This window comes from Puma concolor, chromosome E3 (assembly GCF_028749965.1).
Source record: "Puma concolor isolate L17-30 chromosome E3, mPumCon1.1.hap2, whole genome shotgun sequence".
Classification (NCBI taxonomy): domain Eukaryota; kingdom Metazoa; phylum Chordata; class Mammalia; order Carnivora; family Felidae; genus Puma; species Puma concolor.
This window is the reverse complement of record NC_141682.1, coordinates 8,313,341-8,340,313: the sequence shown is the minus strand read 5'-3', so window position 1 is coordinate 8,340,313 and position 26,973 is coordinate 8,313,341. Positions and strand designations below refer to the sequence as shown.

At 54.6% G+C, this 26,973-nt stretch overlaps 1 protein-coding gene and 1 long non-coding RNA gene across 4 annotated transcripts in view; one reads left to right on the top strand and one right to left on the bottom strand.

The window, feature by feature from the left end:
* Positions 1-26,973, top strand: part of LOC147572936 (uncharacterized) — a 136,004-nt gene that overhangs the window by 15,746 nt on the left and 93,285 nt on the right. The window lies entirely within an intron of this gene.
* TRIM56 (tripartite motif containing 56) lies at positions 17,035-25,557 on the bottom strand. 3 transcript variants are annotated; one of them, XM_086691857.1, is made up of 4 exons: positions 25,345-25,557; positions 25,169-25,243; positions 24,228-24,369; positions 17,035-24,117 (listed from the first exon to the last, which is right to left on the bottom strand). In XM_086691857.1, the coding sequence occupies exon 4, from the start codon at positions 24,114-24,116 to the stop codon at positions 21,804-21,806; it is 2,313 nt and encodes a 770-aa protein (XP_086547983.1). In that variant the 5' UTR covers position 24,117; positions 24,228-24,369; positions 25,169-25,243; positions 25,345-25,557; the 3' UTR covers positions 17,035-21,803. The 3 variants fall into 3 exon arrangements, with proteins under 3 accessions (XP_086547983.1, XP_086547984.1, XP_025779177.1); XM_086691858.1 differs by having other exon boundaries at positions 25,357-25,557; XM_025923392.2 differs by lacking the exon at positions 25,345-25,557 and having other exon boundaries at positions 25,184-25,300.

Below are 26,973 nucleotides of genomic sequence, written 5' to 3'. Positions count from 1 at the left end.
AGCTGACTCTCCCACGTGTCCAGACTCTTAAGATGCCCTCGAGGCTCTCTTTTGTGCCAACAGCCGTGTCTGGAGGGGGTTTGGGTGTGCTGGATGGGATGATGGTGATGGAGGCTGGAAGAAACCAGGGGTTGACAGGGTAAAGACTTGGCAAGGAAGTAGGAGCCCAATGTGTAAGTTTCATTTCTTTAAGCTGCCTTCTGTGCCTGGGGAGAATTATACCTTATCCTTTCCTCGAGACACAGACACCTGGGGGGTGGTGCTGGGGCGGCCAGTGAGAGTCAGTTCGTGGCGGGTTTGTGGGGTGTGCTTCCAGGACACCGGGCTTGGGGATGGAAGACTAACTCAACAATTCTGCAGAGGGTGGGAATTGGCCAGAGACTGGTGCGTGGGACTGCACCTGGGGGCTTGGCAGGGTCAGGTCACGTGCCCAGGATGTTGTGGACAGAGGGGTGGCTGGGTGGGGAGATGATGCACTTGACCCTGGGCTCCACACGCTGTCTCGCTTTGTGTAGGTGGTGGGGTTCAAGTGAGAGTATCCATGGAGACAGCGGATAGCAGAATCACAGGAAGTTTAAGTGGGTGGAAGCTTCGGGATATTTGTTTTGGATTTTTTCAGTAAGCAGATACCAAGGGCAACCACAGCTGGACGGCTTTCCCACTTTTTACTCTGCCTCTGCCTGTGTTTTCTCTGTTGCCCCTAGGAGTCAGGTGGGGAGGGGGTGGCAGGGAAAAAAGGGGAAACCTCGGTCGGAAAGTTAGGATCACCCACTCTTTTCAAGTACAGGACTGTTCCCATGTAACTGCTTCTTGTTTATGTCCTTTTCTTTTCTTGGTCTCGTTTGGAGTCTCTGAGAGAGTGGTTAAGCATGAGAAGGTGGTTACTTCTGATCTCTTTCAAGTGGAGAAGACAGAAGTGAAGCCCCCAACCCATCTCCTACCCCCCAGAAATGCCCCCAGTGCCCTGCCCTCCACCTCTGGGGCTCAAGGGGGATGGGGACATGGGCATCCAGGTTGGGAGTGCCAAGCCCCAAGTTAGAAGGGCAGTGGGTCGAGACCTGGTTGAAAGGGGCTCCCTTGAGGTGCCCCACTGCCCATCCTCTCCAGCCACTTCAGCTGACCCTCCTTCCCTTCTTTTGTTGGCCATCCAAGAACCATTGTCCTGGACCTGATGGATGATCCTGATGCCATTCCAGAAAAGACACTCTGTTCCCAGGCATGGAAGGGAGCAGCTCTATGTCCTGTTGGGGAGAAAGGGGACATGACTTATGTTGAAAACACAAAGAGCTGACTTAATCAGGGTTTTTTCCAAAACTGGAGGGAACGTGTAGGTATCTGGTGGGTGTAGATTAGAAACTGAGGCAAGGCCCGGTGTAACTGGGTCCCATGCTGGGGTTTCTGACTCTTCCTTTGACTTTCTCATGAGCTAGGGCCGCTGGATGATCTAAGCCCAGACGTGACCGTGACCATGGTGCCTGTTGCTCCTCTGTGTGTTCAGGCCTTGCTTCCACCCTGTCTGCCCTCTGGAGACCTTCCACACATCACAGTGTAGCCGGATCGCCCCGCCACCCCCAGACAGACTTCCCTGCGACGCCCTTCTCAGAATCCAGCCTGATTCAAGGGGCCACATCACTATCCCTCCTTTCCCCGAACCCCAAACAAAGCCTTGACCCAATCACCTTGCTCAAGCCGTGGCTCTTTTGTAAGGGGTCAAACAGCAGAAAGAGAAAAGTCCCTGCTTTTGAAATTGCTGGATCTCTGATTCCCAGAGGGTCAGAGATAAGAGCATGAGTTACAAGACTGTGGATTTCTGGGGAAGTTTCAGTTCCAGCTAATTGGGAAAGGTGTTTCCATCTGTCCGCTAGCAGGTGGTTCATGACTAGACCACACTCACGCTTTCCGTGACTGTCCCCCCACCCCATGCCCGTGGGCCCTGGCAGCCCTGGTTCTCTGTGGGCCTATCTTCCCTTCAGTCTTTCACCTCCTGTCCTTCAGCTGCCCTCTTTGCCTACTCCCTTCTCTTCCTCTTTGCTCTCCCAGCACCACTACCTGCTTTCTTTTTCACTTTCCCTTTCTCTCTCCGAGACTCCCTTTTCTTGACTTCTCTGTTCAACCCGTGGTCAACTGGTCTACTCCACTAGCCTCAGCCAGCCAGGGGAGGTCTCTCCCACTTTCCCTCTCTCTCTTCCACTCTCTCTGACTCAGTCCCCCTTCCCTGGCTTCCCCTCTTGAAGAATCCCTTTTACAGTCAAATGCTCTGCTCCAAGTCTTCCTGCAGGGCGGAGAGTGCTGTCCCCTATCAGTTACACAGGCTCCCTGGAATGTTGGAGCTGGCCTCCTGATTCTTGGTGATTTCACTGGGAGAGCTGGGGGTGGGAGCAGAACAGGGTCCTACTAACTCACAGCACTATTTCTGGCCTGGTTGCTCTCCAAACAACACAACACCAAAAATAGCCTGTGTTTAGGCTGGGCTGGCTCTGCCCTTCTCGTAGGAGTGAGCTGGGGTGAGTGCCCTGTGTCCCTCCCTGCCTATCCTTGCTTAAGATCTTGACCCTGGAACCCTGACAGACACGGGCCACCTTGGCCCGTCCAGGGTCTCTCCTCACACTGGTACCATGCCCAGCGCGTCTGCCCTTCCTCTGCCTGCATAACCACCTCCATCTCCCTTTCCCAGCCACCGCCAGCCTTCTCTCCTTAAATGCCTGTAACATGACAGCTTGAGGAAGGCAGAGGGCAGCCCCCAACCCATCTCCTTCCCTCAGTCTCAGCCCCGCTTGTCCATAGTTGCTTTTTTTTCTGCAGTTATATCCCTGCGTTTCAGAGCAGGAGGGTCTGAAGAACCATTTAATGCAGCCCTTCGAATTTGCAGGCATGGGCCCTGAGGTCCACAGAGGCTGCATGATGTGTTTGAGTCCACACGGTGCCATCCGGTGAGGGGGAACGGTGGTCACTGCAGTGGATGGACCCACCTGGTCCCAGATCTGACACCTTGCTGGTCATGTGTCTTTAGGTAAAACTTAACTTTTGGGTGCTTTGGTTTTCCGTTTTGCAGCTAGGTGCAGATGACAATTTATAGGTAGGTTGAGAATGATCCCCATCCCTCAAGGTTGTTGGGGTTACATGAAATATTGTCCCCAAGTGTCTGACATGTTCTAGGCTCTCACTAAGTGGTGGCCACTCTTGGTCGGGAAGGAGCCAGAACAGGAACCCAGATGGCTTGAGCTGTTAATTTCAATACAATGTGAGTTCCTTGATGTGGGTGTTCTTTTCACTTCCCTTGGCCTGTACTGAGTGTTGACATCAAATGCCTCGGGCCCCGGGTGGCCGGTGACAGGAGGGAATGGCTACCAGCCCCTCTTGTCCACTTCAGGCCGGATCTTCTCTTTTCTACCCCCCGCCTGGTATGCTCCACTGGCTGATGGGCAGATTTCGATCTTAGGGAGATCTTCCTTTGTGGGCTCTGTTTGCATGTGGACTTCACTGACATCTGACACTTGTGTCCCAATCCCTCAAGCATACCAGGACGGAGGGGGGCTTGTTTTAGTGAAAGGTAAAAACCAAACTGAGTTTGACCTGTTTTCTTTGTCCCGGCCCACTGGACCCACTCTCTGCCACCCTCGTCCACTATCTCTTGTTGAGTCTCCATAACTCTTTACCCATTGCACATACTTTCCCAATCTCAACGGTCCTGTGTGTACTTACTAAACTCACTGTGCTGTCGCCACGCCTCATTTATTTTTATGTCCTGGGGTGCCCCTTGGAGGCTCTCTCATAATGTCAGAGTTCAGTAAACATTGGAGACCCCCCCTACCCCCAAGGCAAGAATGAGCCTTCTCTCTTGGGGGAAAGAAGCAGAGAGAGTAAATGGGACCCACTCTGGCCACAAGGGGAAGTTTAACGGGCCGGGAAGGGTGGGGTGTGCAATTTTTCGGGTAGCTGTGACCACAGAGCCTGATGGTGTCAGCCAGAACGAGGCGCCTGTGGGGCGCCCCAGGGCCACCCCAGGGCCACCTTCCATTTCTCTTTACTCACGAATGTGGATTGTCCAACTCTGATTCACTTCTTTTATCTTTACCAGAACTTGTTCCTCATTCTCTGAATTCCTGAATCTCCCTTTGTAACTTTCTCTGGAACACATCCTGTCTTTTTTTACCCTGGCTGTTGCGTGAATCTTGGCTTCCCCAAAACGGCCAAATATTTGTTGACAATGAATGCTCAATGGTGTGACCTAGAGACATATACGCTTCTCTCTCCCCGAGAGAACAGACACAGGGACAGGAGCAGAAGATCAACGGACATGCGACAATTAGATTAAAACTTAAAACTGCCTGCATGTGAAGTTGTGAGACTTGGGCTTGAGGATGGAAGGAAGGCTTCCCAGAAGCAGAGGGACGGTGCTGGGTTATGAGGGAGAGGCAGCGTGGCCTTGGCAGAGAAATGGGGATGGGGTGGGCCCGGGAGGTGCAGAGCCGTGTGGGGAAAGGGAGGAAAACGTGCCCATCATCCCTCTGCGTCTTCGTCTCCAGGGAACAACTTCTCTTCTGGCTGAGGCTTCCCGTCTCTGCCTTGTTCTCTTGTCGGCTTTTGTGTTGCAGGCCTCTGCTTTTCCATCTCCTCAGAAGAGATGTTCTTGCTCTAGTCTGGATCCTGGCCCTGGGCACCGCTGTTTTACTGAGCGAATGCCCAGAAAGACAGTGACCCCGGGTCAGTGGGGGACCTGTGGGTGGCGGAGGTCCCAGGGATGAAGCAGCCTGAGTGATGCAGTACAGATGGAATTTGCCACTGGAGAGTCAGGGGCCCCTCGAGTCACTGACCATTCCTTCTCCCTCACTTCCTTGCCATATGGAAGCAGGCTCTACTGTGTGTCTTTCCATCTGAGTCAGCCTGGGCTACTTGGTGAGCAGCTGGCCTGATGAACGCTAATGCATTCAGGCTGCTGGTGTGCTTCTTGGATTTGCCAGGGCCCAGATATGCCAGGTTATATACCATAACCTTTCCCAGGATTCCAAGCTGTAAGGGCCGGGGAGGGCGGGTGTGGCGTGTCTGCTCTCAACACAGGACTCTGAGGGTCATGAGTGCGCCCGCGCAGTCCCGGGTCTGGTTATCATTCTTCCTTCCCAGAGCCTCCCTAAGACCGACACCATGGCTTGGAACAAGACGCTTTGCATAGAAAGAGGCAGATGCGGCCCGAGGACCAGCGGGAACTTCTGGGCAGCTTCCTTTGTTCCCCTGAGCCTGTTTTCTCTGGAGAGAAAATGTTGCCGTTTTCATGATAGTGTAGTTAGGATTTCAAAGGACAGCATGGATGAAATGACCGAGTGCATCTATCTCTACAGAGAAAGCGACCTGTAGGTTTCAGTTGACTTTATTATTATTTTTTTTTAATTTAGTTTTTGGGGGAGAGCACAAGCGGGAGAGGGGCAGATGGAGGGGGACAGAGTATCTGAAGCAGACTCTGTGCTGACAGGTTGACAGCAGCAAGCCCGATGTGGGGCTCAAACTCACAAACTGTGAGATCATGACCTGAGCTGAAGTCGGATGCTCAACCGACTGGGCCACCCAGATGCCCCTGTCTCAGTTGACTTTAAAACTTGCATTCTTCTTCTTTTCTTTTCTTTTTTTTCCCCCTGTGCTTCCTCTCAAGAGCCCCTTGGTTTCCTGAGGGTAGACTGGGTTCCTGTGCCAGAGGGGGTAGCTAATCAGGTCTTCGGGTAAGGGATCCCAGAAGCTCAATGGTGGGGCTGGACAGGGCCTCCACCAGGACAAGGAAGGCCACCAAGGGTTCTGGCCCACATATGTCACTGGCAGGAGAGGACCAGGCTTCCTGTGGATGCCGGACAAAAGTATTGTCACCATGTTAAGAACTTGGGGACACCTGGGTGGTTCAGTTGGTTGGGCGTTGAACTCTTGATTTCCGTTCAGGGGATTGAGCCCCACATTGGGCTCTGCACTGCCTGTGCAGATCCTGCTTGGGATTCTCTCTCTCCCTCTCTCCTGCCCCTCCCCGTGCTCGCTCTCTTTCTCCACATAAATACAGTTAAAAATAAAAAAAAAAAAAAAAAAAAGAAAGAACTTGGATCTGAAGCAGGTGCTCCAGGCCAGCGGTGCCTGCTGTCCATCCTGTTCTGGGACCCAGAATTATAACATGCCCTTCTCTTGAGTCCCTTGCCTGGGGGGCCTTGCTGTGCCCCCACAAATGTGTCAAGAAGTATTAGGACTGTGAGTAAAGGCTGATGCAGGCAGAGCAAATAACTTATTCACATGGCAGTGTGGGGGTGCTGGGGGAGGGAGCCGGGCCTGTTGGGTGCGGGGAGCCCAGATGGCAACGTGAGGCAGTTCAGGCCTGAGAAGGGCTCCGGGGTGGGGGGCAGGGCAGGCTAACCTGGGGGATATTTAACACCCCAGGAATCAGACTTAGGCTCTTTCCTGGAGCTGCCATGCGGGCTGGGGTCTAGGGCAGGAAAGGGGAGGCATGAGCCACCCCCACCCGCACCTGCCCCTTCTCCCGACCTTGTGCAGCTGCATGGGAAGTGCCATGGGCAGGGCGGTTGGCACAAGTGGGGCAGTCTTGCCTGTCACGTCCACTATCCACCCCCTGCCCTGTGACCACAGTGGAGACTGGCCTCAGTCTTGGCCTATCTGGGCTCCTTGGCTTCCTTAGAGCCAGAGCGGGTCCTGCACCAAATCTAAGGAGAAACTGATCAGGGATCATGAAGTTCCAGCTTGTAAGGTTTGTCCCCATCTGTGGGAAACCTCCTCATGTGTCCGCCCCAGGCTTGCTCACTGAGCTCACACTGCCCACCACCAGGCGGGGTAGGGCTTGCCCACCCACAGTGGACACACCGCCCACCACGGACGCTCTGCAGGCCCCACGGAAGAGGCCTGAGGCCCTGACCAAGGAGGAGTGTCAGCTTCCCACTTCCTGCTTCCCACTTTGCTGTCTTCGGCCCCTGTCCTCTCCATGAATGGTCGAGGTCCTGGCCAGTGGCCAGCACTGTCTGGACAGGAGGAAACCAGGATGTGAGGTCTGGCGATGGTGGTGGCGGCGGGAGTAACACAGAACACTGAGTCCTCAAGAGCAGAAATTCCACCGGAAAGAAAACAATGCGCTGAAGACAGTCACCCTCTGGGGAGCATGGGGGCAAGGAAAGGGACGGGGCCTTCCGGCCCCAAGCAGGTAAACAACCCCCAGCCTAGGGAAGCCCTGTCATGAACTGTCTTCCAGATATGAATGCTGGCGTGGAAGGCTGGAGGCCTGGGTCCTGCTTCGGGACAATTGGGAGAAATGGTCCTCTGCACCCTCTCTGGCCTTCTAAGGCAGATGAGCTCCTACAGGGGAAAAACAGGGTCTCCTGCCAAGGTCAGGAGGATCGTAGGGAGGCCAAAGGCAGAACTGAAGGAGCATCTGGCGAAGAAGGCCAGTCATGCTGGGGCTGGGATCACCCCGGCCCCAAATGGCCAGTCGGCTGCCAGAAACCAAGTCAAAGGCAAGTCTAGGTTCTAGGATAGGATTTGCGGAGGTTGGAGCCTCTGAGCACTCCATTTGGGATGAAGGCGGTCAGGCCAGCCCAGTGTGGAGGCCAGCCTAGGGCTCCCCACTGTGTGCAGGGCTAGAGGTGAGAGGTTCCTTCCTCTTTCGGAGCTCAGAAGAAGCTAACATTGGAAGCGACAGAAAGAAACACCCAACCGGGGCTGCAATGCCCCCAGGATGCATCCCAGCCTCCCACGCTGGGAAGGCCGGGGATGCTGAGACTTCGAAAACTCGTGCCAGGCTGTCTGGATTTGTGGTTGCCCCTGTCTATTTCTTTAGGCAGTTTCTTTTCTTTTTTAAATGTTTTATTTATTTTTGATAGGGGGAAAGAGAGCGCGAGTCAGGGAGGGACAGAGCGAGAGACGGAGACAGAGGATCTGAAGCAGGCTCTGCACTGAGAGCAGTGAGCCCGATGCAGGGTTAGAACCCACAAACCGTGAGGTCACAGCCTGAGCCCAAGTCATCCGTTCAACCAACCAAGCCCCGCAGGTGCCCCTATTTAGGCAGCTGCCGATCTGCACATCTCTTCATTCCTAAAGTGCTGGGTCTGCATGCCTTTTCTTCAGAGTTGCAGGGAAAAGTCCCCTTTCCCTGAACTGCCGCGGTCCCAGTGGCTAAAGTGTGCAGAGAAGTTGCTGTCTGCCAGGCCCTGCTGTCCTCTCATTACCTGCGTTCGTTCTCATCTGGCTCAGAGATTGGGGATGGTGCTGTCCCATTCTACAGATGAGGAAACCGCCACAGAGATGGGTTGGATCTCTTGCTCCGGGTCCCTCAGCTAATGAGAGGGAGCTGGCTCCAGCACGCCCTGCCTCCGTTCTGTTTTTCGGCGCCACAGCTGTCCCCGTGGTGTCCCCCGTGGGCCTGTGCCCCTAACCCCCCCGACCCAGGATAGGGCCCGGCTCCGCCCTCACTATATCCCACGGCTCCCCTTCCCATCCCTGACTCCTTCCTTCAGAACCTTCCTGTTCTCTGAGCAAGGAACTGATTCTGGCTTAAGCCGTAATGATTGACCGTTTCATACCCTCGAAGGCCACGCTCGCTTGGGAGTTGTGACATCCTGTGCTTCGTCCAGTGACTCTCGGCCCCAGCTTCACATTAGGCTTACCCAGGAGCTTTCAAAAAGCCGTGAGAGCTGATGATTTGAATCTTGAATCAGAATCCCAGGATGCTGATTTGGTTTGGTCTTTACTGGCTCCCCTTTGGGATGGAGATTGCAGCCTTAGACCACCCCAGCCAGGGGTGGGGAATTTCAGACCCGTGTGCTTTCCCCCACCCCCACCCCCCAGGTGGCTTTTGGAGACAGGGATCTCATCGCCCCAGAAAGAATCTACTGGAGGCCCTGAGCCCGGGTTGCCTGGTGACAGAGCACACTGCCCTTTGACCCATAGGCTCGGTTAGCAGTTTCTGTGCCCTGTTCACGTTTGTGGGCTGGTTATCTGTGGACCTTGGACTGCAGGCTCGACTTTGAGATGGGTGGAGAAGGCAGAGAGGACATGAGAAGCTGGTCAGGGCATGGAGGCGCTGTCCTCACCTTCAGAGCCAGAGAAGCCAGAACTGGCCTCGAATGCCTCAGGAGAGGTACCTGTGAAATGCTCGGGAGGCCCCTGTGGGAGCGGGCCTGTGAGCTAGACCTGAAAGAATGATCTGCAAGCATTTGCAGAGAACTGCTTTTATTGCTTTTTCTGTCTGCGGGGCGTGTAAAGGTGCTGGGGCCGAGGATAAGGGTCTGGCCCTGGAGGGCCTTAGGGCCCTGTTCCGGTAGAAAGACAGACAGCTGTAAAGACAAGGAGTTCCAAGGAGGGGTGTGCCAAATGCCTCTTGAGTAACACAGGAGATCAGGCATCCAGCCAAGGGATGTCTGAGGCCTGGGGGCAGGCAGGAAGAGTCCAGGGACCCGACCTTTGGGATAAGGCAGAGAGGCTTGGTGGAGAGGATGCGGACGACATGTCAGGCTGGAGAAGCAGAATCATGTGGGGAGAAGGGCCCGAGAAGGAAGGAGCCCAAAGAGCAGCCAAGGGATTTGCCCTGTGTGTAGGAGCCCGGCACTCTGCTCCTTGCTCGTCACCCACTCGCCCAGACCTGCTCTCTTAGTCAGTCCCCGTGCTGGGTGCTCCTGCCCCTGCAGCTCTGGGGTGGTGATGAGGCCCCCGTTATTCATGGCCCAGACCGACAGCTGGCTCCCTCAGGCACACTCCCTCTTTCCCAGGGTGCAGCCCCAGCCTGCCAGCTCACCTCCCTATAGGGCTGGCCCAGACCCAGACGGCCTCTGTCGGTCTTGCCACGGTCATCAGGAGCTCAGGGCCATGCGGGTGGACACCCCTCCCTCCTTCCTCCTGAGCCCTCAGCCCTGCACCGGCCAGCTCTGTCAAAGGATATGGCCGTCTGAGGAAGCAAAAGGGCAGTCTTCTCTTTTCCAAGGTCTAGACCCTTCCAGTGGAATGACAGCGGGGCCAACAGGAGAGCTTTAGGGTCCAGGAAAGCTGGGGGGGGAGGGGGGAACCTTCTTATTCTGAGCTCCTGTTTTAATTTTTTAAAAATATTTTATTTATTTTTGAGAGAGAGAGAGAGCAAGCGCGCGCGCACACAATAGCAAGTGCAAGCGGGGAGCAAGTCCCTCTCTAGACGGGGAGACAGAATCCCAAGCAGGCTCTACACTGACAGCACAGAGCCCAATGTGGGATCGAGAGATCACGAAGTAGGACACTCAACCAACTAAGCCACTCAGGCGCCCCATACTGAGAATTTATTTATTTTTTTAAATGTTTATTTATTTTTGAAGGAAAGAGAGACAGAGGATCCGAAGTGGGCTCTCCACTTTCAGCGCAGAGCCTGATGCGGGCCTCAAACTCACGAACCGTGAGATCATGACCTGAGCTGAAGTTGGACGCTAAACTAACTGAGCCACCCAGGCGCCCCCTGGGCTCCTGTTTTAGACTAGCGCCAACAGACCCCGTTCTGCTCTGAGTGTATCAAGTAGACCTAAACCCCCAGGATGGGCTCAGGGGACCTGTGTCCTCAAGTGCTTATCCTTTCAGGAAATGGCGGGTCCCCCTCTGTTTTGTTCTTGTCTGCCTGTGGTAGCGGCTTACCCGGGGAAATGGAGCTAAGGTGGGAGCTGAGCCCAGACGGAAAGCCCCTGACTCGGGAACTCCCTGTTATGATTTCTGCGAACCCCAAGGGACTGTAGGTTAAGGGGAAGGACGTCTCGTTGTGTCTGGCACACCGGCCTGGTTTCCGGGCTGAATCAGGCACATCGTCAGCGCAGCAGGTGGAAGGCTCGGGTCTGTCACTCCTGGTCTGGGGCCGAGGTTCCCCACCCTTCTGCTCTGACAGGGCTTTCCTGCCAGTGGACCATTAACTCAGCAGCTGGACAGGAGTGTGTGTTTATGTGTGTGGGGGTCCTGGTATATGTGCCAGGTCTGTGTTAATTGCCGGGCCTCCTGACGCCTCCCGGGTTTCTCAACAAACCCAGTTCATGTGTGGGGAAGATGAGCAAGAACAGTGTGGGTGAAAGAGGGAAAGTGGGAAGGCATTCATAACGGCGGGGACAGGATCTCCATCTGCCATATCTATCCCCTCCATCTACACTGCCTGATTTCTGGTTTTCCCACCCATCTCTGGCCTCTAGAATGTTCCACACACCCCCTGCTGTTCATATGCAAATCAGCTCTTCACGGAGCCTCCCAAGGGGGCTTGGATCCTACCTTTTCCCCAAAGCCATTCCAGCATCCTCCAGGCCACCCTAAGTTGTTTCTCCTTTGAACTTGAACACTCTTATGATCAGACACACCATTCAGCATTGGAGGGTTCTTCATCTATACCACATGTGTTCATTTTGTTCTCCCTACTGGGTCGTGTGCCATTTAGAGGTAGGAAATGTTTGGGTCTGTGCTTTCCTCCTCTGCCCCTTAATCCTGCCCCACGTGGGCAGGACTTGGGCCTGACAGCCAAGTACCTTGAAGTTAACATTGCCTTTGGAGAATCCAATTAGGAAGAAACCCGGTTTAGGAGAGGATATTAGCCCTCTGTAGAAATTACCTAGGAGACTGTCTGTCTGTAAATATCCGAAATCCAATTAAGGAGACCTGGGTGAAACCTCAGAAGAGCAGATAAGATTGCAATTGATTTTAGGGACCTAACTGCATTGTCTTCTGCCTGAGGGAAAATGCCAACAGAGGAGAGAGTTCCTTCTCATTATAAATGGGGGATCCAAGGAGATCCAGCTTGGGGCCGGGTCTCTAGGCTGTGCAGGACAGTTGGTGCTCTGTCCTAAAACCTCAGGGGGCCGGGCCCCGGGACTGGCTTATCCTGAGGTGGTGTGGACACCTCAGGCTATCATCCAGCCATTAAAATCATCCAATGGCCTGGCCTTGTTCTAATTCCATCCTCAGCAGTTCCATTCTGAAGCCCCCAGGAGAGAGGTGCCCCGGTGTCTGGGGATAGTGGCTCTGTCGGTAAACTAACGAGCTGGCATTTGGTTCCTAACGCTACCTTTTGTGCGTCTTGTACGCACGCTTGACGTCAGTACGCCCCGAGATCGGTTTGTCCATGGTGTGCACATGTTAGTTGGAGAATCAAGTGCTGGGCTGTGATGTGATGAAACTCCACAGAGAAGTCACTTCATTTGGGTGACCAGCTACTTACCCCAGCTGGCCACGTCTTCCCTCCACATCTTTGTTCTTGCTGTTTGCATTGGTAACTTAGAGGCAGGGCCCAGTAAATGCTTTCTGTATGGTGGGCTGGTTGAGTGGTGGTGCATGGGGGTGGAAGGAAAAGAGCTCAGCCCAGGTGTTTTGTGCCCAGAAGGTGTGGGGAGAAGGCACGTGGTCCCAAGAGGTGAAGGCAGGAAGGAACCATGAACTCTGACTAGACATCCCCTATGTGCCAGACGCTGGCTGAGTGTGTTCATATTCTTTATCTCATTTATTCATTTGGGAGCCCCATGGGATATCTCACTGCCTCCATTACACAGGCAAGGAACCGAGGTCCAGAGAGGTTAAGAAACCCATGCGGGTATCCCCTGTTAGTGAGTGACAGAGCTGGGATAAAATGAGGCTGTCCTCACCCTGAATCCCTTTCTTGGAGGGAAAGACCCCAGAGGGAGAGCATATCACCTTCTGTGTTAGGAGAGGGGCTTGTGGGTGGAGAGGTGGACGGGGCATGGGGGCATTCCTGGAGAGCTCTGCACCTTGCCCACTCCCCCAGCACCTGCCCTTGGGAGGCCCTGTGGTCCTCGACTGAGGATTAAATGGTAGGAAATGATAGCCTTAGGGAAATTCCAGTCTTGCTTCTTTGATGGGGCTCATGCCTGCCTGGGAACATCCTAATGGCATGCCTACCGCCATGTGTTTATAAGACCACAGAGATACACCCCCTCTCTCATATCAACACCAGCGAGGATGCTTGGCTCCAGCCACAGGCAGGATCCCAGGTGTGAGGCGTGGTACTGTTTCCCCAACATCTGGACTCATTTCTCCCTGACAACCCCCAGTCTAGTTTCTGACTCCCCCGACCGCCCGTTTCCAGATGTTGCTTAGACATCCCAGCCTCCTTACCCTCGCTCTCTCACTGCCCTCCTGAGCCCTTGGAGGGAGGTGGAGGTGCTGTGTCTCCCTGAGCATGGACATGGGTGCCCTCAGGTGTCTGTAGGCTTCTCGCTGCTCCTGCTGTTCCTGGATCTCCGTTCTTTTCCCCAGAGATCACTAGGAGCAAGGGGCTGGGCTGCCCGAGGCCAGCTCTCCATCACTCCCTGGGGAGGTGCCCTGCAGGAGGCCTTCTGGGGAAGCCACACCCGCTTCATGCCTTCTGGTGATATTTTTCTTTATCTCTCTTCCTACTGATTTCCCACATGACCCCATCCCACCCCCAAAAGATACCTCTGCCCTGAAGCACAGCATCTCTTCAACTTCCAGACTCTTCCTGGCAGGACAATCACAGAAGCTTAAGGGGATGCAGGGAAGGGGCCAGGAGAGTGAGGTAGGAGGTGAGGGGCCTGCAAAGCTGTCCTTGCTAGGAGACGTGTCTGGGAGCACTGGCCCCCTGGCATAGGCAGAGGCCTTCTTGTGTTCTAGCCTACTTCCCAGCGGTAGGAAGCCCACAGAAAAGTGATCTGGGGGTTTCTGCCTTCCTTGAACTTGGGGCTGGGGAGCCTCCCACACAGTCTGAGGGACAGCAGGAAGGGAGGTGTTAGGGAGTGGGCTACAGGAACATTCCTGGCTCAACTCTGCAGGGCCTGGGTGGGGAGAGCCAGGCCTAGGTTGCCCAGTCCCCTTCTCTGCTCTCAGGCCTCTGCGGTTCTGCCAGGAAAAGTCTGGAAGCTGGGGTGCTGTGTTTCAGGGCAGAGATATCTTCTGGGGGTGGGACGGGATCATGTGGGAAGTCGGTAGGAAGAAGGATAAAGAAAAACATCAACCAGAAGGGATGAAGCGGGTGTGGCTTTCCTGGAAGGCCTGGTGTGTGCAGTGCTTCCCCGGGGAGTGATAGAAAGCTGTCCCTAGGCAGACCACAGCTGGCGTTGGCCTCTGCCCAGGCCCTTGCCCAGCTCCTGGTGATCTTGTTCGTGTTACATAATCTCTAACCTCACCTTCCTCATTTTTAATCTCTCTCTCTCTTTTTTTTTTAACGTTTATTTATTTTTGAGAGTGCCTGAGTGTGAACAGGGGAGGGGCAGAGAGAGAGGGAGACACAGAATCCGAAGCAGGCTCCAGGCTCTGTGCTGTCAGCACAGAGCCCGACGTGGGGCCCAAACCCATGAGCCATGAGATCATGATCAGAGCTGAAGTCGGGAACTTAGTCGACTGAGCCACCCAGGCGCCCCTCACCTTCCTCATCTTTAAACCAGGGAAGACAGTAATACTACTTCCTAGAACTGTTAAGGGCACAAAATGAGATAATACATGTAAAATGGGGCCTGGTTCAGAGTAAATGCTCAATAGATACCATTGATTGATTGATTGATTCATTCATTCATTCATTCATTCAGTATCTACTATACCCCAGGCACGTAGGTTAGATCAGTGCATGAAATAGACAAAATGCCTTCTGGGGCTTGCATCCTTCCAGGGTAGCAACTGGGGGGGAAACACAAACAATAATCAATAAACAGGATAAACAATTAAGTGAAATAGCACCTTAGAAGGTTAAAGGAGTGGTGGGAAAAAGAAAAAGGACAGCACAGCGGGATTACTATCTTTTCCCCCCAGAATTTGGATAACTTCTATTCATGCCTCCCTTCTAAGGAGGAGGGATAGTCGTCTCTTGCCCCAGGGCCTGTCCTCTCCTCCCAGGGCTTCCTCCGACCTTAGGGACGGTGACTAGGGTTTTAGCACAGATTCACTCATTTGTTCTTTCAACCAACAAATATTTACAGAACACCTGATCATGGAATGCTCCATGTGAATCAGAAGTTCTTGTCCTGAGGGTTTGGCAGGGGAGGAAAGAACTGTATGAATAATTGAGGTGAGAAAGTAACTGGGGTCACCAGACAAGAGTGCCCAGGCACTGGCGGGGAGGAGCGGGTCTGTGTGCCCTCCTGCTGACCTACAACCTCTGTGTCCCGGCCTCCCCCATAGGACTCGGGGGCCATTCTGTCTCCCCGTTGCTTTGGCTGTTTTCAGCTGGTAAGTTGATGGACTCTCCTGACCTGAGTGTTAAGGGGAGAAAAAATTTCTGAGGGGGAAGAGACGTTTTCTGAGTTAACCCTTGAGCAAAATCAAGAGCAGGGCGCCCCATTCCCTGGCCCTCAGCAGGAGGAGGGATGCTGTGACCATCTGCCTAGTCGCGTGCCCCGCCTGTGACATGTGCCCGCCTTCCCCCGCCCCTACAGTGGGGCCCCTGCTGCCCTTCTAGAGAGGGAGGCCTGACCCTGGCAGAGCAGTGAAGGGGAAAGAGGCCCCCAGAGTCTGTGGCCACAGTATCCTGCAGCAGACCCCAAGGCCGTGGGGAAAGGAGGCAGCCAGGCCTGCAGAAGAGGAGACCCAGGTCTGAGGGAGGAGGCTTGGCCACATGGCTAGGAACCCCAGACCGTGTGTGTCTGACCACAGAGGCAGATGCTCCGTCTTGGGGTTTGGGGCCTGGAACAGGCCGTTCTCCCCACAGTTACCGCTCACATGGACCGCGGCAGCCTCTCCTGCGCCCGGCCCCCTCAGCTGCTGAGTCATGCTCCCCGGGGTTCACAGAGGCTCCGGTCCAAAGCCAGGCTGAGTCATTCGATGATGAATTGCGGAATTCTTTTTCAGGCTGTCACCGCAGCAGTGGTGGGCCCTGACTCCCACCCCCTGCTTCCCCACCAGGCCACTCAAAACATTGTCTCCTCCGCTGTCTTCTCTTCTCCGTCTTGCTCCCCCCCCCCCCCCCCCCCCCCCCCCCGCAGTGAGCACTAGCCGCTGGGATGCTCAGAAGTATCTCTGAGTTTCCCTTCCTGTGTTAGATTCCAGTCCTATTATAGGGACAAGGGCCTGGTCTGTTAGCTCAGGAAGGAACCTCAGATCTCATTTCATTCGGCCGTCATTGACGAAGGAGAGAAGAGGAACATAGGCTTAGGATTCAGAGATGGTTGGAAGGGCAGCTTCGGAGTCAGGATCCAAGAGCAAGCCTCGCCACCTTTGGTTTCCTTGTCTGTCAAATAATGCTAACGATTCCTACTCTGTAGGAATTGAAGCTTCTGGAAGCCGATGGGTATGAAGCACAGGTGGGCGGGCACTCAGTAACTGCTATTCCATCTACTGTATTTGATGGGGAAGTCAGAGGTTGTGTGAGTTAGAAATAACAACTGGGGCGCCCGGGTGGCTCAGCCTGTTAAGCGTCTGACTTTGGCTCTGGTCGTGATCTCACGGTTGGTGAGTTTGAGCCCAGCGTCGGGCTTGCTGCTGTCAGCACAGATCCTCTGGCTCCCTCTCCCTCTGCCCCGCGCCCGCTGTCTCTCTCTCCCTCTCTCAAAAATAAGCAAACATTAAAAAAAGAGAGAGAGAGAACATCTGAGGTCTTTCCCCTTCTGGTTCAGCACAGCTGGGGGCAGGAGCTCCCTCAGGGGCTTTGGAGACTAGGTCAGAGCGGGTAGGTTTGGCGAGCAGGCACATGTTCCGCCCAGCCCTGCAGGGCCCACCGTGCATGCTGGACGGTGCCCACAGCTGCTTGTTTGGTTCCTCCAAACCAGAAAACAAGCAGAGACCAGTGGTGGGCACAGCCACCCTGACCTGGGCCCCTTGCCTGCCCCCCACCCCACTTCCACGCAGTCATTCCCCACCTGAGTGTGCCCACATTCAGTCCTGCTGAGCCAGGTCACTGGCTGGCTCCCACCGAGGCCTAGCCTGTAAGACACCTCTGCCCAGAGGGCCCTCTGTCTATAGGTGGCAGTGGCCGGGACTAGGTGGGACCTCCTGCAGTGTCCCCAAGGACGAGATGTTGGCATCTTTGGAGCTACAGCAGGGGTGGCCATGATACCTTTGCTCTCTGGGCTTTGGTGTTGACAGTTCCCCACAGCCATGAATCCATGTAAGAAAAGGTTCACATTTTTTCAGAAGAATTTATTACGAAACGGAAGAAAAATACAAAGTACACGAAGGAATGAAAGGGTTTACAACACAGATTCTTCAGCCCATAGCAACTAAAACTTTGCTGGGCTGACCCCATGGGTACTGAGGTCTCGGTTCTGTCTCCAACCCTGTCTCTTTTGGCTGCTGAGCTAACCGGTTCAAAGTTTCTCCAGAGACAAGTCAAGTTGTCCTTCCAAACCTCCCTCCTAATCGCCTCTTTATATGGTCCCAAAGATTCCTCACCTGGGGCTTCAGGTGAGGTCTTGCCTGATCCCACTGTACTACTCCACTCTCCTGTCAAAGGCGTCTATGGCCCCCAGAAAGCCTGTTTTTGCTTCTGTCCTGATCCGTTTAATTAAGCTATATTCATGAACCAGTTGGGTAGGCTGGTTCTGTGGTCTTCAGTCAAACTATCTATTTTCCTAAGCTTGCATCTGAACTTGATCTTTCTCCTGCCAGGAACATCTTCCTGAGTGCCCGCTCTGGCAGTTCTCTGCCCCAGCTAGTCCAAAATCGCCTTCCCCTCTGCTGAAACAGACCTCTATGCCCTGTGTCCAATCTCCCACTCAATTTACAGGATAGCTATAGTGTCAGCTGACCTGCCACGGAGAGATGGTCAAACGCCTTGGCCTTGGCAACCACCTATTGAATCCTGCCCAGCTCAGATCACCGACTTTACCGATTTCCTTGGAAGATTTCTGACTTCTCTCTCAGACCTCTGCCCCTTTGGAATTCTCCCTCTTATGCATGTATTAGGTAACATGGCTTTATAGATATAGTAATTATAAGATTACAGTGGAAGGGGAAGTTAGTCCCTCCCGAGTTATATTTTCTCTAAATTATCAAAAGATCAGGCCACGCTTGCCATTTTGAATTTTTCCTAAATGTCTATGGTTATCGGTCCTTAATTTAGCACAGTCTGGTTCTCAGCTGGCTTTTAGGAACAGCACTGAGTCTTAGCAAGCTGGCCATTGGTCCCTTCTGCTCCTACAATTACTGTTGTGTCTTACATATGGCTTCTTCAAATAAATGCGGCAAGGCAAAACATCTCCTCCAAAAGAGAAACAGGTAACAACTCTACCCAGACCTTCTTGAGCTTTGACCTCGTCAACATGTTCCTATAACATCCCCATTCAGGCTTGCACTGGCAGAACAGTCCATATGAAGTCAGTACAAGTTGGCTGAGCTTTTTCCTAACCCACACTTCGGATCTGAACTTCATGGTATGCAAAACACTTCTCTGTGCTTCTCACCCAGCACTCATGACAACCCTGTGAAGTGGGTATGTTGTGTATTTTACTGACATAGAAATGGAGGTTCAGAGAGGTTAGGAGGTTAGCCAAGATCACACAGCTGTCTTGTGGAGGAGCCAGCACTCAACCTAGGTCTCTGCTACCTCATTCACTTCCCTTTAGACACAAAGACTACGAGAGAGGTTTTCTACCCACCCTCTCCCTACCGGGACGGCATGCTCCTTTCACCAGTATATGCACAACCTGGAAAGTTCCAAACACGAAATGGAATGAAAATTGTTACAAGCCCAATGTGGTGTGTGTGTGTGTGTGTAGGGGAGGGGTGTTGCATCTTTCATGATGTTCCTGATTTCTTCACATCTTTAGTTTAACCAAGAATTTTCTTTTGGTGCTGAGTGGGATTCCTAGGTCACGGGTAAGGTGATGGAGATTTTACCTCCATAGCACGCTCAATACTGTACTTCTCTTGCATTTCACGTTTTGCCAGTGTTCTGTGCCTTCCCACCCCTACCCCTCAACGAGGAAAAGTTAGTACTTCCGTCAATCTTCCAATGCCTGGCTTCCCAGGATTCCTACAGCTTTCTGGAAAGCCAAGTGGTTCCCGCAGCTCTGAAGCATCTGTGGGATTCTCTTCTTGCAGCCAGATGGCGTTCCTGTGGTTCCAATGCAACCCTCAGAACGGCTCTGCTAACCTGAAGGTGTATGACCCCCTAGAGCCTATGACCTCCCAGGTCCCCCTTCACACACAATCAAGTCACCCCAATCTCACCTCTTTTGTGACTCAGAGGAGGGCCACCCCCAAGAGGCATATGGTGGACTGTGTCCATAGTGCCCCCTACCAGAAATTTCTCACAAGCCAAGCTTTTGGACAGCTTGGTTGGCTGGGGCTTAGACATCTGAGATGGGAAACCTCTACAAGAGTCTTACCACTGTCTGTTCATTTCACAGACATTTATTGAGCACCTACCACGAGCCATCCCTGTGCTCACTCTGGAACTAGAGCTTGCAAAGCAGATGAGACACTGCCCCACCCCCACCCCCGTACAACTTACTCTATACTAGTTGGTTCTGTAGAAATACCACTTGGTTTCCAGTTGTTCTGAATTAGTTGGTGAATTCAATATGACCTTCCCCTGTTTTGTGGACACTCCACAATGATCTGATCACCCGAGAGGACTCTCCAACCTCTGCAGACAAGCCTCTGCTCCTCTGCTCTGCCCTTCCTCCCTGCCAGGCCCTTGCCAGCTGGGATTCTCCTCCAGACTCCTGCCTCTCCTCCAACTGGACAGTCTCGTTTATACCAACTGACACATTCATTTGCAAATCCAATAGCTATGCTCAAACATCATTTCTAGAGGTGTATGTTTTTGAAGTAAATATTAAGCATATATGTTACCTAATGGTCAATAAGAACTGAAGTAGGAATGTGCATATATGAATGTGCATATATATGTACACGAAAGAACTCAGAACTCAGTCTCCCAAATCACTATTTACAAATGTTGAACATATTTCCACTCGGTAACTATTCAGACATACTTTTACCTTGTTGCTATCATTAAGTGGTCATAATCCCAAATTCTTTCTCTCTCTCTCTCTCTCTTCGCTATGATTGCATCACATAACATATTCTTCTAAATAGTTTTCATAGTTGTCATACGTGAAGGCAATAGCTCATGGTCCGAACAGACCACAAGCTGCTTGGCTGTCCCTCACAGCCAGTTTCCAGTCGATGACTGTGACATATGACGGCCACAAATATCTCTGTGCAACTCCTTTCTTCCTCTTGAATTATTTTCCCAGAACGTATTCCCCAAAGTGAGATAACTTAGTCCTATGGTCATTTCTTTTTACCTTCGGCAACTATTGCCAAATTGTTCTCCAGAAAGCATCACACTTTATAATGCCAGCAGTCTACCTCCCCATGACGTATTTTTAATATATTTTTGGTGAATGCCAAGTGGTTGACTTTACTTTAGAGTTTCCTAGTCCTGGCCTGTGTGCATTTCCTCCTGCGTACGTTGCCTGATTGGTCTTTTAACCAAGTAGATCTCTTGGTCACTGCATGTACTGGAGGCTCAGCCCTTACTTGGACCAATTCTACATAATTTCCTCATCTTACTGGCTTTCCTTTCCTTTTCATTATTTTTTTGCTGTGTATACATTTCCAGTTTTTATATAATTGAATTTGTACACTTGACCTTGATGATTTCCCCCATTACTTCAACGGAATAAGCAGCGACCTCTCCAGAAAAGGGTTTTCTTTTCCCTTGCACTTTCCCTCTGGACTTGTCCAAAATCCCTCTGGTCCCCATGAACATTCCATTGTCCATGATCCCTAGATTAAGATTCCCTTTGGTCATCTCACGACAGCCCCAGGCTCAACACGTCCACCTCGGTTCTGGTGCTGCCATGGCCCATGCAAGAGTACGGTGGTCGCGGCTCACCTCTGGCAGAATTCCCTGTGGGTTTCATCCCTCCACCCAGCCCAGCCCCACAACTGACTTCTCAAGTTTTCCAGCTGGTTTGGCCCCACAGTCCAGCACCTGGCCTCCAGGGTTAGGGTAGGCTGTTTTTCCCACAGTAATGGCCCACCTGAAGGCAAACTCCTTCACCCTTTAGTTCTGCCAAACCCAAATTTTCTCGAAAGGAATCACACCAGAAAACTAAGGGGAACTAAAAATAAGACTCTAGGAAGTATAAAGACATCAAAGCAGAGATTATACATCCTATGTAGGTCTTGCCTTGGATTAGCCTGGTGGTGGGAGGGGAGACCCTGGGGTCTCCCCTCTCATACTCAGAACCCTGTGTTTTAGACTCCAACCCTTCTGTTGGCACATTCACCTCACGGACTTTGAGGTACACACCTCTTGGCCTCAGCTGGTGTCTGTACTTGGTCCCCCACAAAGCCCACCCTCAGAGGGATCTCTACGTCAGGACTGTGGCTGGTTCAAAATCCCAGACCTCTTCTGACCTGGTGTGTCCCTGCTTCCAGTCTGAGGGGGCCTGGGTTCTCAGCTCTCTTCTAGAAGGCACATGCCTGACATACCCCAAGCCCTTCTCGACTCGGAGGATTCCTTCTGCCAGCCTCGCCAAGACTCTCCCTGGGCCATCCCATCGGGAGTAGTTTTGAAGAACGCCAATCAGCACAAGCTTACGAATTTCAGAAACTTGACCTACAAGGGTGGCGACGGAAGCAGCAGTCACCCCCCAAAAGCAGGAGACACCGTTCGCTCTCGGCGCACTCCTCCCTTCCTGCCCTGCTTCTGAGAGCCGTGGTCACACTGCTGCCCTTGGTCCCGTCCCCACAACACCCTGAAGAGGGGTCAGCAGTTTGGCACTTCACATTGAAAGGTTGCCAGCCCCTGCCTTCCAGAAAACACCCTCAGCCACCACATCCCATGGCGGCCTTGCCTCCCTCGTCCCCCCTATAGCCCCAGCACCCCCCCCCCGGTCCCTCCCCGGCCCCTCTCCTGTCCTAGCCCTTTAACTATCAGGAGAGCGGACCCGAAAGACATGAATGGTCCCGTTACTGAGAGACACAACCAGGTGCCTGCCGTCCACCATGGTGGTCACCCTAGGCTTTTCCAGGCCATGATAGGCCGTCAGGAAGTCGCCGAGCAGTGACCCCTTTGGATCCAGGATCACCACCTTGTTGACCTCGCGAAGGGTCAGGAAGATGTAGCCTTTCTTATCCACGGACACAGAGCCTGGCTGGCAGCCATGCAGGCCTGGCCCCCGGTATTCACCAATCACCTGACCCAGACCATCACAGACCACCACGCTGTTCTGCTGCCAGTCGGACCCCACAAAATTGCCCTGGGGGCTGGTCGTCAGGAACACCAGTGCCCGCAGGCCCCTGTTGGCCTTGCCCCCAGGGATGAACCGGGTGGCCAGGCTGCCTTCCATGTTGTACACTTCCACGTGGCCTGACACACTGACGGCCACGCGGTCCCCACTCGGCATGGCAGCCACAGCGTGGCTGGCCTGGGAGAGGCTCAGGGCCCGGCGCCACTGCACCTCACCATCAGGGCTGATGAGGTAGAGCCTCGCGCCGGCCGAGAAGGCCACTGCTCCCTGCAGGGCAGCCACGCTACATGGGGAGCAGCCCTCGGGGACGGGCACCGCGCCCTTGTAGTCGCCATTGAGGGAGAAGCGCTTCAGCGCCCTATTCTGCTCATCCGCCACCAGGATCTCCCGGGGGCCAAAGGGACAGAGCCCTGTGATGCGGGGAGACCGCTTGTCTCCTGGCATCCGCGTGGGGAAGCTGCAGGAGAAAATGGGCCTGGGGAGGAGGCCAGAGCCCTCCAGGTTCAGCCCAGGCACTGGGCTGGGCTCCCGGGAAACTGACTTGAGCCTGCCTTTGAACTTCCTCTTCTTGTTGGATCTGCCACCCCTCGGGGTCTGGGCTCCTTCATCTTCTAGGGGTGTCTGGGCTCTGCCCTCTTTTGGAGTCTGGGCTCCGTCTTCCTGGGGTGTCTTGGCTCTGTCCTCCTTTGGGGTCTGGGCTCCATCCTCCTGGGGTGTCTGGGCTCTGTTCTCCTTTGGGGTGCAAGCTCCAGCCCTACTCTGGGGCTGGATTCCACCGTGTCTCTCTGACTTGGCTCCGTCCTCTCTCTGGCTCGAAGTTTCATCCCCTCCCTGGCTTCCAGCTCCTTCTTGCCCACCGTCCTTCTGGGGCTGTTCCTCAAAGGAGAGCCCTAGCAGGCGGCAGTTCTTGTCCAGGAGCCCAGGATGGAACTCCAGCTGGGGCAGCAGGCGGGGGGATGGCCCTGGCATCCAGGGACAGCCCTGCAGCTGCCGGAGCCTCTGGGCAATCGCCCCTTCCAGAGAAAGTATCTCGGCCTCGCGACCCAAGCTGAGCACCCGACGGGCAAAGGCGGCTGCCGCCCTGGCCACCTGCTCCCGGCCCTCCAGCTCCTCTAGTCTCTCCCGAGCAGCCTCCTCAGCAGCCTCTACGTGGGCCCGTAGCTGCCCCAGCACCTCCTGCTTCTGGGCTAGTAGGGCCCGGAGGACCCCCTCGGCCACTTCCTCCACCTGCATTCCCACCCTAGCTGCCTGTTCCCGCAGCCGGGCCAAAGCTTCCTTTTCCGTCATCCGGGCGGCCTCAAGCTCCGCCAGGTTGCTGTCCACACCTGCCAACAGCTCCTCCAGGCCTGGCCTGCGGGCGCGCACAGCCTCGGCCAGTGGCAGGCAGGGATGGTCCAGGTGGGGGTCCAGGCGGCACTCGCGGCACAGCAGCTGGGAGCAGGGCTGGCACAGGAAGCGCAGGGCCTCTCCCGGGTGCTGAGGGCACTGGGCCGCCTGGCGCTCCCGGGCCTCCTCGTCGTACCAGCCTGCCCGGTAGCCCACCAGGTCCACCACCCGGTGGGTGTGGGTCTGCCGAGTGCAGCGGTGCCCGTCAGCGCAGGCCTGGCACAGGTCGTCCGCGCAGTCCAGGCACCGGGCAGTGGCCGGCCCCCCCGTGCCGGCCCCCCCCATCAGGGGACACAGCGCGCAGGCTGGCTTCCCCGCGCGCAGGTCTCCGCCAGCCCGGGCCCTCACCAAATCCAGGAGCCCGTTGACAAAGAAGTTGGTCTTGAAGGCGGCCACGCCCGCCGGTGGCACGGGCACGGTCTCTCGGCACTCAGGGCATCGGAGGTGGCCTCCCTCAGCCAGCTGGGCCAGGCAGTCCTGGCAGTAGGTGTGCAGGCAGGGCAACGTTTTGGGTGCCCGAAGCTGCTCCAGGCATATTTTACAGGCCAGGAAGTCGCTGCTCAGGGCTTCCAGTAGGGAGGGTGAGGATCCCTGGGAAACCATGCTGCAAGGGAGAGGTCGGGGTCAGAGGGCAGAGGGTACCTCCACGTTGCCTCCAGCCTGCCAGCCTGCCTCTCTCCCCATCCCCAAGCCCCACCAGGGCTGAGGTCTCACCTGAATGGCCAGGAATGTCCTTCTGGTCTTCCAGGGCCTGTGGCCGCTTGCTCTTGAGCTAGGGAGCCACCCCTCTCCGGGCATACATTCAGCAAATGCAAAAAAGTAAATGCTTCCTGCCTTGTACCTTGTGCCTAGTGCCCTGAGAAAGAACCAGACCAAGAAGCCCAGCCTTAGGGAGCTGTGTGATGATCAGCACCCCAGGGTTGACAGGCCTGTTGGCAAGTGTGGCGCTAGCCCTGTGTGAGTAGTCCTGAGGCCCTGCTGGGGACCGGTGCAGGGGTGGGGTGCAGGCAGAGAGGACATAGGAGAGGGTCCGGCTGCGCAGTCACCTCTACTTGTGGCAACTGGGGCAGGGTAAGGGGCCCCAACTCCTGTAGTCTCTCACACCTGTCTTCTAGACCCTGGGAACCGCATCAGGGGTCAAGGGGCCCCACTTCCTGCCCAATTACCCCTGGGAGGGTTCTGGAGCAGGTGGAAGTAAGGCTGTGGGGAGCTGGCGGCCTTGCTCTCCTTCTAGCTCTTAGACCTTGGGGTCACCGCAACCTGTGCCTCATCTCCTAGAGGCCTTTCTTTCTACCTGTCCTGCTGAAAGAGGCCTCAGCTTTCCTAGAAGCCTCTGAAGGGGAGTTGTGTGGACCCGTCTGTAACTCCCCCCCAGATCTCAGCACAGTGGACGAAATCCTCCAGGAAGAGACTGCGGGAGGGGGGTGTTCCCCCAAACTTCTGGAGCGTGGGGTCGGGGAGGACAGGCCAGAGAGTGGGAGGAGGCCTTTCCCAGGTAAGCCTCAGGCCTCTGGCCCCGGAGTGGGGCGAGGTGGGGTGCTCCCTCCCACCCTCTCCTCTCCTCCCGCCTTCCGGGTCCCTCCCCTCCCCCTTCCTCTTCCTCCCGCTCCCTTCCCCCAACGCCTTCCAGCTCTTCCGTCATCCGCCCTGCTTACCGGGTCTGAGCTGACCTTGGGCTCCGGGACGGGGCGTGGGGGGCCCGGGGCCTGGAAGCCGCTGGGGCTGGGTGCCTGAAAGAGAAACAAAACTGAAAGTAATGGTACTTCTGCAACTTCCGTCCCCAGCCCGGGACACCGACTCGCACGGCCTCAGGCCCCGCCTTCTTCCCTACCCCAGGCCGGACCTCTTCCTCGGGAGGGGGGGCCTCCACCCCTGGCCGGAGCGGCCCCTGCTGCAGGCCGCGGGGCTCGGCGGGGCTCCCCAGGTCGCCCTGTGAGATCCAGCATCAGGATCCGCTCAGCCAGCTAAGTGTGTTTGTGGCACACGCAGAGGACCTGCCCGAGGACGCGTCCTCTGAGGGGAGAAATGAGAGCTCCTCCTCGGTTCAGAGCCATGTAACTAGAGCCCAGCCCTCGGGCCAGGCCTCCATGAGGCGGCATAGCTGCCAATCTAGTCCTAGGTGAGGCCCTGCACGCCTTAAACCTTTGCGAGCCAGGGGAGAGGCAGAGGAACCAGATGAGTCCGCGAAGGCTTCCTGGAGGAGGCATCACTTGAGATGAGTTTGAAGGGCACAGAGGAGGTTGGGAGGAAGAACGCAGGGAAGAACATTTTGGGAATTGGGAACAGCAAATCGGTGGGCACAGAGGAATGAAATACCCCAACTCTCCCCAGTAGCTCCAAGTATTTGGATGGTTTATGGGAAGGGATGTGTGTGGCGGCAGATGATGTTATAGAGTGACGCAGAGGCCATATCATAGAGGGCCTTATGGTGTACATGAAGGAGTCTGAGTTTTATCCAAGAAGTCAAAAGAAACCATTGAAGGATATTTTCCCCAATATCTTATGAAAAATTCGAAGCACAAAAAAGTTGAAGGAATTGCCACAAATACTCATATACCTACCACTTAGATTCTACAGTTGAGATATGAAAGTTGATTTCTTGCGTATCTATTCCTGTATGCATCCCTTGGTCCACAGTGATGGGCTTTCAGCAGGATGCTGAACCAAGGAGTGCTCACTCTGGCTGCAGGGTCCAGGTAAAAAGTGGAGAGGTTGGAGCAGACCCAGTGGCCGTAGGACCTAGCGGAGGGTGGAGGAGGATGGAATCCTTCAAGTGGCTGTTGTTGACACCACAGCACTGATGACTCACCCTGGGGAGGGAGGTGAAGGAAGGAGGGCAGGCTTTGCGAGTCTGGAGGTGAGAAGGGAAGAGTGAGGCTGGCGACATCCAGGCTTGTGACCGTTCCACACTCTTCCAGTGTATCTGTGCTTTTGGTGAAGTCACTCAACAGTGTCCAAAGCAAGAAGAGCAGGGCTGAGGGGCTCCTGGGTGGCTCAGTCCGTTGAGTGTCCGACTTCAGCTCAGGTCATGATCTCAGGGTTTGTGAGTTCAAGCCCCGCGTCGGGCTCTGTGCTGACAGCTCAGAGCCTGGAGCCTACTTTGGATTCTGTGTCTCCCTCTCTCTCTGCCTCTCCCCCACTTATGCTCTGTCTCTCTCTCTCTCTCAAAAATAAATAAACATTTAAAAAGTTAAAAAAGTTTAATTAAAAAAATTACTTTAAGAGGGCTGTGATGGCACTATGGGGACCAGACATTTCAGGGCAAGTGGGGGAGGGGCTGGGCGTGCAGGAGGTGAGAAGTAGTCGCCAGAGAGCTAAGAGTGGAAATCCAAGGGAGGAAAGATCCTAGGAGCCACGCTAGGGAATGCTTCACTTCCAGAAGGTGGGGGTGATCAGTGCTGTTGAATGCTGCAGACCAGACAGTCCAGCCAAGTGAGGACAGAAGGACAGACTGATGCAT

Excerpts from the sequence above, each read along its gene's own strand:
- TRIM56 (XM_086691857.1), bottom strand. The coding sequence starts at position 24,116 with ATGGTTTCCCAGGGATCCTCACCCTCCCTACTGGAAGCCCTGAGCAGC.